This window comes from Oryctolagus cuniculus, chromosome 3 (genome assembly GCF_964237555.1).
Source record: "Oryctolagus cuniculus chromosome 3, mOryCun1.1, whole genome shotgun sequence".
Taxonomy (NCBI): Eukaryota; Metazoa; Chordata; class Mammalia; order Lagomorpha; family Leporidae; genus Oryctolagus; species Oryctolagus cuniculus.
Genome location: NC_091434.1, coordinates 117,325,713 through 117,340,457, shown reverse-complemented (window position 1 = coordinate 117,340,457; position 14,745 = coordinate 117,325,713). Strand labels below are relative to the sequence as shown.

At 52.5% G+C, this 14,745-nt stretch overlaps 1 protein-coding gene across 2 annotated transcripts in view; it reads left to right on the top strand.

Annotated features, from left to right (window-relative positions):
- Nucleotides 1-14,745, top strand: part of SCTR (secretin receptor) — a 54,433-nt gene that overhangs the window by 24,737 nt on the left and 14,951 nt on the right. For both annotated transcript variants that reach the window (NM_001082028.1, XM_008258411.4), the window contains 3 exon segments: nt 7,363-7,460; nt 8,583-8,715; nt 10,935-11,088. In NM_001082028.1, the coding sequence (NP_001075497.1) occupies nt 7,363-7,460; nt 8,583-8,715; nt 10,935-11,088 (385 nt within the window).

Genomic DNA, 14,745 nt, shown 5'->3' with positions numbered 1-14,745 from the left:
CAGGTAGGGGGTGGACTTGCTTCCTTCCCAGGGCTTGTCATCCAGGTGGAGAAAACACACAAGGCCTTCAGCTCCGACCAGAGCGAGGGGATCAATCACGGGACTGAATAAGGATTGCTCAGAAGCACGTGTGGTCACACACCCTCCCCTCTGCGGGCGGCCCTTTCTCATGTCGGGGACACACACACAAGGACGGGACAATTGTGCATCACACCTTTGAAACCTAGAACACGAGGAGGGAGCAGTCTGATGTTGAGTGGCAGGATGGAGGTTCAGAAGGGTGCTCTGGGCTGCAAGTAACAGGAATTTCTAATGGGCTGAACAAGCAAACGGGGCTCAGGACCTGGGATCGCACGGAACGGGTGTCGACATTCTTTGGCAAAGCCGCCCTACAAGATTGCCAAGGGCACGGTTACGTCCATCTCTCTTCCCCCTGCTCCGGGAGCTCCTTCCTAAGGCAGGTGCCCTCTTGCAGCCGTCACAGCCACAGAGTTCAGAGGGACTGCCTGGCTTCCTGCCACTCTTCCCCAAGAGTGAGGAAGCTTCCTTCCCCGCCAGACCTGGGCAAGCCTGTCCTCGCATGTTGCTGGCCCAGAGCGGCTTAGGCCCTCCCCTTCCTGCGCCAGTCAGCCAGTCATTGGCAGAGGAAGGGGGTAGGTGATTGGTGATTGGCTTAGGCCTACGTTTGGCCTTGTGGCCCCTTAAGGGGCAAGCATTTGATTCAGCAGTTAAGACGCCACTTAGGATGTCCTTGTCCCATATCCACGTCCTTAGGTTCCGGACCCGTCTCTGCTTCCGATTCTAGCTTCAGGCTGATGAACACCTGGGAGGCAGCCAGTGGTGGCTCAAGTGCTTGGATCTCCGCCCCGTGGGAGACCCGGATAGGAGTCCTTCTGCCTGGTCAAGGCTCAGCTGTGGCAGTCATTTGAGGGAGTGACCAGAGGAGCAGAGCCCTTTCTCTCTCTCTCTCTCCCTCTCTCTCTCTCTCCTTCTCCCTCTCCCTCTCTCTGCCTTTGAATAAAAAGAATGGTTAAAGACCCCAAGGAACTTTGGTTTTTGTAATTTCTGTCTATACAGATGACACAATGAGAACCCTTAGCTTAGACGCATCAGTTGGGAAGAACAGAGCCTAGGGCCTTAACCACGGTGTTCATGGCAGGGCCGAAACCGTAAAATCCCAAATCAATGAGCCAGAAGTCAGCACAGGAAAATGCAGACTTCTGGACTCGGCTCAGAAAGTTTATTGTGGGGCCCAGCACTGTGGTGTAGGAGGCTAAGCCTCTGCCTGCAGTGGCATCATCCCATATGGGTGCTGGTTCAAGTCCCGACTGCTCCACTTCCAGTCCAGTGCCCCGCTAATGTGCCTGGGAATGAAGCTGAAGATGGCCCAAGTGCTTGGGTCCCTATGCCCATGTGGGAGACCCAAAGAAGCTCCTGGCTCCTGGCTTCAGATCCACCCAGCTCCAACTGTTGTGGCCATTTGGCGAGTGAACCAAAGACCTTTCTCTTTGTCTCTCTCTCTCTCTCTGTAACTCTGCCTATCAAATAAATCAATCAAAAATTGATTCCTCGGAAATGACAGAAAGACCTAGCTTAGACTTGGCTCATAGGTTTTTTTTTATTTTAATAAGATTTATTTGCTTATTTTAAAGAAAAAAGTGACAGAGAAGGAAAGAGAGAGAGAGAGAGAGAGAGAGAAAGAAACATCTCTATCCACAGGTTTACTCCCCAAATGACCACAACAATTAGAGCTGGGCCAGGCCAACGCTGGGAGCCAGGAGCTCCGTCCGGATCTCCCACCTGGGTGCAGGGGCCCAAGTGCTCAGATCATCTTCTTCTGCCTCCTCAGGTGCATTAGAGGGAGCTGGGTCAGAAGCAGAGCATCCAGGACTTGCACTGGCGCTCCAGTGTGGGATACGAACGTCCCAAGCAGTGCCTTAGCCCATGGAGCCCCGGCACTAGCCCTCCCCTCACATGTTTCAAAAGCTCCCTGAGTTGGGAAGAGCTTCAAGACCTCACGACCCACTGCTCCCTACATGCTGGCTCTCAAACCGGCACAAACTTTGTTCTGAGATTTGAATCATCCTATTTCTTATCACTAATGTGTCTTTTCTCCTTCTCAGCTCGTGGCGGGTGGGTATTTGTGGGGAGCAACTGGGAGCAACTCGGACTAGACTAATTTACTGGAATTAAGTTACTGGAATTAAGACTTATTCTATGCATCTGCTCTCCCACAATATGGCGCTGGGAGAGGAGGAAACAGCTTCTACGCAGCTGCCTCTTGCCAACTTGAGTGCTGACCTCCAGGAGCTGATCCTGCTCCTGATTGGAGGAGAGCAGCGTACTCGGCGTGTGGGCAGCCGAGTTAGGATTGGCGGAGGAGGACTATAAAGGAGGAGAGAGACAACATGCACCAGGAACATCTGAGGGAACACCTGTGCAGCCCCCGAGAGAGCCGGCCGGCGGTGTGCTGCTCCCCCGCGGAAGTGGGGAATGTGGCAGGGGGAACCGCCCTTCCACGGAGGTGGAAGGGTCGGTAGCCAACCCGGGAAGAACCAGCAGCAAACCTGGGGAGGGCCGAGCAGACGAAAGAACAGCGCAGGGTCCTGTGTCGTTCCTCCACGAAGACGGGGAGCGACAGGTATTCACTGGTTTCTTCTCTTCACCAGCCTTACTTGGTCACAGCTGTGCAGCACTGACCTATGCCAGCCGGGGACTCAGCCAGGCAGAAAGGCCAGGCGTGGAAGCCTCGTGGGTAAATAAAGCAGAGCTGGCTTTTCTAGAGCAGGAGTTGGCAAACCAAGCCCTTGGGCCAAATCCAGCCCCACTGCCTGCTTTTGCAAATAAAGCTTTATTGGGACAGAGCCAAACTGTTTGCACTGCCAGGCTACCTTTGCACAGCAAGGGTAGAGGTGAGTGCAGTTGGCCCCTGGCACCCACAGGTCCTAAGTCCCTGGATTCCAAACATGGATCAAAAATATTCGGGGGGGGGGGGATTGCATCTCTACTGGACACATACAGAAATCTTTTTCTTGTCATTATTCCTCCAAACAATACAGTATAACAACTGTTTACATAACAGTTCATGACAGTTACATTGCATTAAGTATTACAAGTGTCTAGAGATGATTTAAAGTACGTGGGAAGGAAGGATGTGCAGGTTATGTGTAAATACTATGCCACTTTATTTTTATTTGATTTTTTAAACAGATAGTTGAAAGTTGTCTTTGTGCACATGCAGGTTCATTATGTTTCCCTTTTGAAGATTTATTTGAAAGGCAGAGTGATAGAGAGGGAAAGGGAGAGAGAGGAAGAGAGAGAGAGACCTTCCATCTGCTGGTTCACTCCCCAGATGGCCACAAGAGCCAGGTCTGGGTCTGGCCAAAGTCAGGAGTTAGGAACTCCATTCCAGTCTCTCATGTGGGTGGCAGGGGCCCAAGCCCTTGAGCCATTGTCCGCTGCCTTCCCAGGCACATCAGCAGGGAGCTGGATTGGAAGTGGAGCAGCTGAGATTTTAACTGGTACCCATACGGGATGTCAGCTTCGCAAGTAGCAGCCCAACCCTTTGTGCCATACGCCGGCCCCTGCACTGTTTTACAGGAAGGACTTAGTAGGCATCCGCAGGCTGTGGTATCCACAGGGGACACTGGCGGAGGCCTGTAGTTGTGAAGGAGACTGTGGGCACCCAGAGCCTCGCATATTTACTGTCTCCGTTTCCAGATCATGTTTGCCAACAGCTGGTCTAGAGGGCACAGCAAGAAGGCGGCGAGGGTGTGCTTGGCAGTGGGATGAGCAATTCAATGTGGGACAGGCAGCGTGGAGGCATCTGGACCCCAAGTCCTTGTGGGCTGGACCAGGGTTGCGGGTGTTAAGAGCTGAGGGCCAGAGGGTCACGGCAGCTGTTTCTGGGTCAGACCTTGCACGTGGGAGTCCTGGGCTGGAACAGGGCAGCCTCAGGGCGGGGCTGAAGGTCACCGCAGCCACAGCACAGTGCTCCACACTCATCACCCTGTGCCACCCCAGGGTCCCGCAGGCTGCTTGGGGCACCTCCAGGAGTGACACTGATACCCTCAGCCATGGGGCGCATCTTGGATATGACAAGATTGCAGGTTGGCATGCTAGTCCAGTTTTTGACATTCCACAGGTCTTTGATGTCCCAAAGTCTAGGAACCCTTAACCTAAGGTAATTCACTGCCCTTCATCCCTGAGTTGGGGCTCCTGGCTTGGGGGGCACTTAGGCCAGGGCAGAAGCTCAATGTCAAGTGACTGCCATCCCACCAAAGGCCACTTCTCGACATCAGAAAATTTTCGGTCACCCTGAGCCAGTCTCTGTACCTTTGCTGGTAACTTCCTCCCACTGGAGTTCAATGCCCAGGCCTCGCCCTTCTGTGCGTCAGTCATCCTACTGTGTGTCAGTCATCCTACTGTGTGTCAGCCATTCTATTGTATGTCAGCTATTCTAGTGCCTTTCTTTTTTTTTTTTTTTTTGACAGGCAGAGTGGACAGTGAGAGAGAGAGACAGAGAGAAAGGTCTGTCTTTGCCGTTGGTTCACCCTCCAATGGCTGCCGTGGCCAGCGTGCTGCGGCTGGTGCATCGCGCTGATCCGAAGGCAGGAGCCAGGTACTTATCCTGGTCTCCCCTGGGGTGCAGGGCCCAAGCACTTGGGCCATCCTCCACTGCACTCCCTGGCCACAGCAGAGAGCTGGCCTGGAAGAGGGGCAACCAGGACAGAATCCGGCGCCCCGAGCGGGACTAGAACCTGGTGTGCCGGCGCCGCTAGGCGGAGGATTAGCCTGGTGAGCCACGGCACCGGCCCCTAGTGCCTTTCTCCCGGAGCTTGGCTGGTCTCCTGTTCTCTCTAGGTGGTACCTTCTCCACCAAAGTGCCAGCTCATTGATGTGCCTCTCACAGAACCCGCCCAGACTTAGACAGAACTCCTCAACCCTTCCAACATGGTCTCTGCCCGTGGCACTGCATCCACATCTGTAATGACTGGGGCTGGGCCAGGCCCAAAGTAAGAGCCCAGCACCCCATCTGGGTCTCCCGTGTGGGTGGCAGGGGCCCAGTACTCCATCTGGGTCTCCCATGTGGGTGGCAGGGGCCCAAGCCCTTGGGCCCTCCTCCACTGCTTTCTCAGGTGCATTAACAGGAGACTGGACCGGCTGCAGAGCGACTGGGACTCGAGTCTGTGCTCTGATACGATATCCCTGTGTCACAGGCACTGACGGAACCTGCCATGCCCCGGTGCTGGCCTCCAGGCCCCAGGCTGTAAAGCTGCCTCGGGCTTGGGACTCCCGCCCACCTGCTGGTGGTGACTCGTTTTGGAAGGCGGAGGGTGGGAGGGGGAGAAACGGCCACACCCTGGGTGCCTTGTCTGGAGCTCTGCCGCATTACTCGCTTTCCCAGGAAGCCTGCACTGTGGACAGTACTACCCCCATTTGCCAGCTGAGCAGTGGGAGGCTCCGAGAAGCCAGGTAAATTGCCTAAGGTCACACAGGCAGTGAGTGACAGTCACAGTCGGGGGCTGGAACCCTGCCCCTGGCCCTTTCTCTCCACTGCAGGGGGGAACTCTGTGGAGCTTGGGTCATTCTACCCTCAAGGTCACTTTCATGCGACCAGCAGCCAGGTGGCCCCTATGCTGTCCTTATGGCTTTTTTTTTTAAGCCATCATCTTTATTTCTGACATGAGTTTTTTTTTTTTTTTTAATTTATATAAAGGGACCAAGTCTATGTATTTCTTCCTTTCAGTTGTAGGAGCATAACGATACATCCCATACCCTCCCTCACTCCCCCTCCCTCCTCCTTCTTTTCTTATTTTTCTTTGAATTTTTATAGTGACACACTTTCAATTTTGTTTGTAATCACAAGCTTAGCCCGCCACTAAATACAGAATTCAACAAGCAGTGAGTAGAAAAACCAATGTTCCTCAGGAGTATAGACAAGGACTATGCACAGTAATCAAATCTCAAAATGTCAATTTCATTCATAGACTTACATTTTTGGTACTCTGTATATTAGTCACCATCAATCAAGGACAATACACGATATTTGTCCTGATGGTTCTGAAATAGCACTTACTGTAGAAAAACCGGAAGTCTAGAAAAAGGCAAAATAAAACAACAGGTCTATTCACAGACCTATCACCCAAAGTTAACCTCTAGTAATAGCTAACCCATCTCCCTAGGGAACCAGCAGAGGGAAGATCTGCTTCTCTGCCTCCCCCTCTCTCCCTTGTAACTCTGCCTCTCAAATAAATAAACAAGCTTTTAAATAATAATAAATAATAAGGAGTGATGGCTAGGAGAAAGTCCATATGCGTTCCGTTCAGATGCAATTTTTCCCACACTTTCAATCCACGATTGGTTGAATTTGCAGAGGCAGAACCCGTGGCTATGGGGAACCATGTCTTGGAGTTAATTCCTGGAGTAGACATGAGGGCAAAAGACATGCATATTCCAGTGACTTACGATACGCGTCCCTTCATTACCTTCCACAAAGATTGAACCAAGTTTCACTTCCACTAGATCTTCACCTGCAGAGAATATTATTACTTTCAAATATTTGTTAATTTCATTCATTAAAAAAAAGTCTGGCACCGTTGTTTTCATTTTCATTTCCAGGGTTCAAGGCTATTGTATAATTGAGTTTTCCAAATCTAAAAGCAAGGCATTAATCTGTAACTGTCACATTTTAACTTTTACCCATTATTCCCGTCCACTAAATCTTTTAAAATCATAGATGAGCCGATAAAGGTGGGCATTTGGCATAGTGGTTAAGGGGCCACTTGGGACATCCCATGTTGGAGTGCCCGGGGTCAAGTCCTGATTCTGCTTCTGATTCCAGCCTACTGCTAATGCAGACCCTGGGAGGCAACAGGAGATGCTCAAGTTACTTAGGTCGCTGCCACCCATGTGGGAGACCTGGGTTGAGTTCCTGGCTCCTGGCTTCAGCCTGGTTCGGCCCCGGCTGTTGCAGCGGGTAGAAAATTCTCTCTCTCTCTGTCTGTCTCTCTGCCTTTCAACTATATGAAAATGAATAAGTAAATAAAAATTGAAAAGGCCCTTAGCACATTGTCCCTAGAGGAATGCAAGTCAAAACTTGAGTTCAGAGGACTGGGTCGGGGCTCTATACGGGAGGGGGGAGTTTAAACCAGCATCAGCGATCCCCAAGAAACTGTCCTAAGCTGAGATGTCAGGTTCTCAGTCTGTATTGGTGTCTTCGGGGTAGGAACACAATAGCAGTCAGGTTTGGGGCTGGGGGGAGGGACGGTGCTTCAAGTTGCTGGAAGCGGGAACAGGTAGGCAGAGGGGGTGGAGCCTGCCGGGTGGGCAGGTGGGACTGACACAGGCCTCTTTCTCCAGCACACCTACCTGCTGAAGCTGAAGGTCATGTACACAGTGGGCTACAGCTCCTCCCTGGTGATGCTGCTGGTCGCCCTGGGCATCCTCTGCGCCTTCCGGTGAGAACCGGCAGCTGGTGTCCCATCCCCAGAGGCTGCCCCGGCACGGACTGGGGCTTTCTGCCTAACTGCTCAGGACAGACGGAGGAAGGTCTGGGTGGGCTTCCTTGCCACCTGTCAGTGCAGAGCTTACCTTTGTCCCTGACTAAGCATTGCTGAGAACTTTGCTGCAGCCAACTGCTTTGCCTACTTCTCATTTTCTCACAATGCTGTGAGACAGGCATCACTACACCCATTTGTGTGTTCGCCAGACTCTTGGTGGCAAGAGACAGAAATCCACCTCCAAGAGCTTCAGAAAAACAAAAGTGACCTGACTCACATGAGTAAGCAGCACAGGGGCTTCAGGCATAGCTAGATCTAGGCGCTCAGCATTCTCAGCAGAACGGGGTCTGTCTCCCTCCCTGTCTCCACTCAGCATGGGCCTCACCCTCTGGCAGGCTCTGTGCAGGGGTAGCAGGGTCAGCCACCAACAGCTGCAGCGGTACCTTCCAGCACCCCAGCCCCACCTGGAGCAGAGAGCCTCTTCCCCATTAGTTCCAGTGAAAGTCCCCTTGGAGTCCACACAGGTCCAGCCCAGGTCACATGCCCAACTCCGAGCCAATGGCCGCAGCCAGGGATGGGGGGTTTTGATTGGTCAGGACTGTCATGAGAGTGAGGGGGTGGAGTTATTCCCAGCCACAGCTGGCGTGGGTTCCCCAGAAGAAACCCTGGTGCCGGAAGTTCTGTCCGCCTACTGCACGGGAGGAAGCAGAGCCTTTGGGAGGTAGACATGCTCCAAGTTACATAGCTCCTAGCTGGCAGGAGTGGGGCTGCTTTGTCCCCACAGCCTGGGTTCTTTCTAGGCTGCTCATCAATCCCATTCCGGTCCGCGCCCTCCACCGTGAGAGAAAAGGAGCCGGAGCTGGTGGCAGGGAAGGGCAGACTACTTCATGTCCCAGTAAAATCCCCTGTGTTGATTTACACGAGCTGCTAAGAACAAGGGGTTAGCAAGGGGTGTGGCCTGCGAGGGGCTGATGTGCAGAGCCTTGGCTTCCTGCCCCAGTGCGCCGAGGCGGGGTGGGCATGCATGAGTCCCAGCCCCTCCAGGCTCTGGTCCCCCAGCCCTGCATTCTCTCCCTCCAGGAGGCTGCACTGCACCCGCAACTACATCCATATGCACCTGTTCCTGTCTTTCATCCTGCGCGCCCTGTCCAACTTCATCAAGGATGCCGTGCTCTTCTCCTCGGACGATGCCATCCACTGTGACGCCCACAGGGTACCGTGCTTCGGGGCCCCAGGGGCAGCCAGGCCTGGTCGCCTTCTCCAACTTAAGCCCAGTTGACCTGCCCTCAAGTCCCTGCTGAGGCTGCACCCGATGCTCGGAGAGGAGGGGCCAGGGCTAGGCTGTGCCAGGGGGTGCAGCAGGTGCACAGAACGCGTCATGTATGAGCGCAGTTCTGGGGGAAGCCTGTGGGGACTGCTGCTCACCTCCCCATGTCCAGGAGTGGGTAAGGCACCGTCTGCTGCTGCCAAGTCCCAGCCGGAGAAAGTTGCCCCAGTCTACGGAGGGTTGGGGTTGGTTCTAGGGAGAAGATGGTGAGCAGGCGTCAGGATGTCTGCGGACACGAGTTTATGATAAAACCATGGTGTTTTGGAAACTCTAACCCCTCTTCTCCTTCCACATGCCCGAATGGCTCTTAATTCGCTGCCATCACTCCGGGTGTCACTCACGAGTCTCCTTTCCTGCACATAGCAGAGCACTGTCCTTCAGTGGCTCCCCCTGGTGGACGCTGTGAGCTGCCCAAGCAGTCCCAGATAGGCAGCATAGAGGTGATCCAGTGGCTGCACCAGGAAGACTCGTCCTTTCCCTCTTTCTGCTCTGCCATCCCGAATGTAGGCCTTTGAGTTTGTGCTTGAAACCATGTGCTTACAATATGGCTGCTGCAACCCCAGGCCTCATGCCCACGTTTCAGGCAAGAAGAGGGGTAGAGGCCCGCGCCATGGCTCAATAGGCTAATCCTCCACCTAGCGGCGCCGGCACACTGGGTTCTAGTCCCGGTCGGGGCGCCGGATTCTGTCCCGGTTGCCCCTCTTCCAGGCCAGCTCTCTGCTGTGGCCAGGGAATGCAGTGGAGGATGGCCCAAGTGCTTGGGCCCTGCACCCCATGGGAGACCAGGAGAAGCACCTGGCTCCTGCCTTCGGATCAGCGCGGTGCGCCGGCCGCAGCGGCCATTGGAGAGTAAACCAACGGCAAAAAGGAAGACCTTTCTCTCTGTCTCTGTCTCTCACTGTCCACTCTGCCTGTCAAAAAAAAAAAAAATGTAAAAAAAAAAAAAAAAGGAGGGGTAGATCAAAAGTTAAACATTTTTTATCTTTTGGAGGGTTTTGCCTTTCTATTTGACAAAATAGCATGCTTTCCCCCAGGGACCCCTGCCCATAATTCATTGGCTAAAACTATGTCAGGTGACCACAGAGGAAGGTCTGGGTGGGCTTCCTTGCCTCCTCTCGATGCGAAACCTACCTTTGTCCCTGACTAAGCATTGCTAACCACAAAGTAAGCTGGAATGGAGTTTTATTTTTACTATCACAGTCTCTCTAGCACAGGGTAGCAAGGCAGAAAGATTGGAAATGGAGATTGGATTATCCAGCCTGCCTGCCACTTTCTTCAGAGGTGTGTGTGTGTGTGTGTGTGTGTGTGTGTGTCGCATGCAGGTGCATTCTGTCTTGGACTGATGGATCCCTCAAGTAGGATCTGGGTCTCTCCCGAAGATCTCGGGAATGAACTGAGTACCAGACTGCAAGTCGGAGTCACAAGCAGTAGACTTGGGCTTCAGCCCGTCACTGACCAGCAGTAGACACATTCTGCAATGGCCAGGAGGCCGCACTGGGGATCAGAGCCCCTGGGAGGGCCACAGGGCAGGAGCTACAGTGTGCTCCTCCTCCTGAGGCTTGTCCTTGAAATTGTCCCTGCAGCTACCCCAAGGCTATCCCCAGCACACCCTTGCCCCAGGGACAGCTCAAGGTGGGCTGAGGAGACCCACCTGCAGCACAGGTGCAGGTGCAGGTGCAGGAACCACGCTGTGGAGGGCCCCCTGGTGGAAGAGTCTCTGCACCCGGGAAGCCCGCCTTGGCATCCCTGCTGGCTGTTTGGATGTCTCCAGCTCAGGTGCTGGGGACCACTCGGGGGCCATCCTCAGTGTCGCCTCCTAACCTAGTGATACAGCCCTTTGTCGTCTGGCCTGGCAGCCAGTCCCAGACCTGGACCCTCGTCCTTGCTCCTGCCGTGGCTCCTCAGCCTTTGTGACAGACCCCACCGGGCCTGCAGGCTTTCACTCTGCAGAGATTGTGTGGCCCCACAAAATGGCCTTGAACCCCTAGGCTTGCTCTGTGGCCTGGCTCCTGCCCCTGCAACAGGCCGTGGCTTCCTTTGGTGCTGGCAGCCCGAGGGATGCCCGTGGCCATGTGGCCCGGGCTCACGTGCCTCTCTCTCTCCAGGTGGGCTGCAAGCTCGTCATGGTCTTCTTCCAGTACTGCATCATGGCCAACTACGCCTGGCTGCTGGTGGAGGGCCTCTACCTCCACAGCCTCCTCGTCGTCTCCTTCTTCTCGGAAAGGAAGTGCCTCCAGGGCTTTGTGGTCCTGGGGTGGGGTACGTTTCTCCGCGGGGGGAGTTCCCGGGGGTGGGCTGGGGAAGGCAGCGTGTAGAGACTCAGAGGATTCGGTGTCTAGTTCCAGCTCTGCACTGAACTGGCTTGTGACATCTGGGGCAAGTTACTTGATGTTTAACCCTCTGGCCTCAGTGTATTTATCTGTCAAATGGGAAACAATAGCTAAAATACGTCCCCAATTTTGCTCCCCAGCACCTGTCGCCTCATCTTCCTTACAGTCCACTCGCACGTTCTCCTTCTTGCTTCCTTTCTCTGTCAGGATGCTCATGAATTGTTTAAGCATTAAGGAAATTAGCTGACTACTGTAGCTGAAAACCCAGGCATCACTTAACTGTAGCTGAATCCAGTGACTTAACAATGTTTCTTTGTGTCTCTGCTTTGCCACTTTTTTTGAAAGGCAGAGAGAGAGAGAGAGAGAGAGAGAGAATGAGAATGAATGAGTCTTCTATCCACTGGTTCACTTCCCAAATGCCTTCGATGGCCTGGGATGGGCCAGGCTAAAGTAAGTGCCAGGAATTCTACCTGGGTCTCCCCTGTGGGTGGCAGGGACCCAAGTACTTGAACCATCACCTGCTGTCTCCCAGGGTGCACATTAGCAGCATGCTGGAATTGGGATCAGAGCTAGGACTTGAACCCAGGCACCCAATATGGGATGTAGATGTCCTAAGCAGTATTTTACCTACTGTACCAAATGTCCCCCTCTAAAATATGTTTATTTATTTATTAGAGAGAGAGAGAAAGAGAATGAATTTCATCTGATGGTTCACTCCCTAAATGCCTGCAACGGCCAGGCCAGGGCTGGGCCAGACTGGAGCAGGAACCAAGCGCAATCCAGGTCTCCCAGGAGAGTGACAGGAATCCGGTTGTGGAACCATCACTGCTGCCTCCCGGAGTCTGTATTAGCAGGAAGCTGAAGTCAGCAGCTAGAATACACGCGGGTCACACCCACTTCTCTCCTTTGCCTTTTGTGGCATCAGCTTAGTCGTGGGGACGGTACTCCCGGTGTAATTAATTGCCAGCAGCTTCTAGACTGTAAGCTTCCTTGTTACCTGGCTCTGATGAGAGAGAGAGACCATGCCCCAGCATTCCCAGGAAATATTCTGAGGTTTACTCTGATTCACTGCTCAAATCTCATCCACGTCCTTGGACCAATGACGGAGGCCCAGGGGAGTGGGCTGTGTGCTGGTTCTACTCAGACACATGGCCCCCCCCATGCGCATTCAGGATGTAGGTCCTCCAAGAGAGGGGGCATGGTAGCCAGGTAGCCAACTGCAGCCCCCGTTATGTCTCTCCCTCCTTTCCTTTCTGGTCAGTGAAGACGACAACAGCTCCCAGTTCTGAAGCACTCACTCTGGGCCAGACAGTGGGTTCCACACTTTGTAGCTCTCATTTCATCATCACAGTCACCTCCATAGGCTTCTCAGAGACCTCAGCTCAGAGATGCGACATCGCGTGCTCAACTCACACCGGGGACAAGGCCAGGATTCCATCCAAAGCCTTCAGCTCTTGTCTTGCCATTAACAAACAGCCGGATCCACCCACCCACCTACATGTCCTTCCATCCACCTATCCATCTATCCATCTTTTCATCCTTCCATTCACCCATCCATCCATCCAACCATCCATCTTTCTTTCCATCCAACCATCCATCCATCCTTCTACCATCCATCTACCCACCCACCCACCTGTCCATCCATCACTTATTTGAGCCTATGACTGACTCATAGGCTTACAGAGACATTTATTAGCTGCATTTGATTTCTCCCTGGTGCCTCTAATTAAGAAGTATCCTTGCCAGGAATGCCTTCCGCTGCCTTTTCTGCTTGTCTAAATCCTTACATGCAAGGGCCCTGTCTGCTCTCCAACCAGCAGGGAAGCTGCTGGAGCTGGCAGAGCCCACGGAGCCCTCCTGCTTCCGAACCTTGGCAGCCTAATTAGCACATGACCGTCTGCCAGCAGGGGCTCCTAGGGCTGTTCCCGCCTGAGCCAGCAGTCCCAGAAAATCTGAGGACTGGGATTTGCCACATGCGGTGACTATTAAAAAAGCACCCAGTTTGGAGCCAACTCATGAGCTTTGAATTCCAGATCTGTCAAGAATTAACTTTATGAACTTGGACGGTTCCCTCATCTATAGTATCAGGAACATAATTTATTCAATGTTCTTTGAACACTTCTTTCGTTCAGGATTCAGAATCCTAGGGATTATCCCACCACAAATGCAGATTACAAAGGAAATAAATAAATAATAATGACCAGGCCCTCACTCAAGGGATTTGCGGTTTAGGGGGAGATGAAATGTCATGGTGACCCATCTCTGTCACAGGTCTATAAGAGGTTTACATAAAATAATGAGAACCTTTCTTTTCTCCTCAAATATTTATTGAGCTTTTATGAGGTTCCCTTCAGAAAGTTTATGGGAAAATGGAATTAAAAGCTAGGTTTATTTTGATCCAAAAAAAGTTTGAAATCCATGCATGTTTTTTCATAATATGCATTTTCCATGAAATTTTTGAAGACCCCCCTTCATATGCATGGATTTCAATATGCTTTGCATCAAAAGAAACCTAGCTTTTAATTCCATTTTGCATGCACTTCTTGAAGTGCCCTAATATAGGCCAAGCCTTCTGCTGGGGGCTGTGGATTGAGAAGCACAGATTCTGGGGTTTTTTCTCTTGCCCTGTTGGTCTGCAAGGCCTCACAGACACTGGGAAGGCCTAATGCCCCACCCACTTCCACCGCCCCCATCTATGCAATGCCTTTCTCATGCAAAAGCACCAGCTCTACCTTAATTTGTACGGGGTTCCCCAGAGATAGGTTCCTTACATGAGTACATGCTCCCTGCAAAGCTTTGCAAGACAAAATAGCCTTTAAGTAGGGAAAAACCCCACAATTACCCTAGTCCCACAGATGGAACATCTTCTGGGATCTCCTTCCAGCCTTTTCTTCTACCTACAGTTCCCTGCCCCACTTACCACCCCATCCCCATGATCACCCCAAGTATAGAACTGTAAATCTGCGTCTTCTTGATGAACACATAAGCAGATTCCGTGTTATTTCAAGCCTTCCACAAAGATTCGTTTTACATTTTCAGACTTGTTTTGATTTTATTTGAAAGGCATGGAGAGAGAGAGAGAGAGAGAGAGAGAGAGAGAGAGAACGAGCCTCTTGTGACTGCTGGCTATCGTTGGCATTCCTTGGCTTGTGTTGAATCTTTCTGCTCTGCCTCCTCTCTGTGTGTCTGTGATGACCTGCCTGTGAAGGTGCCAGTCATGTTGGAGCAGGGGCCCACCTTCTTTCCAGTGTGACTGCCTCTGAACTCATTACATCAGCACAGATCCTGTTTCCAGATAAGGTCACAGACTGAGTCCAGGGTATATGTGTGAATTTTGGGGGAACACCATTGCACTCAGTATGCCTGCCGCTGTTCTTTCTAGAGCTCTTCTCTGCCCTCTGGCTTGGTGGCGCCTGGTTCTTCTCTAAACTCACTCAGCCCCCTTGACCATCATGCTAGAATTCCCTTCACCTTCTCCTGCAAATCATGTTGCCTTTATCTCTTGGCTCCCTTTCTGTGGTTTACACTCTCATTGTGTTGGAGCACATCCTTCGGTTTCTGTTCTACAAACAGAACCTAGAAGGGA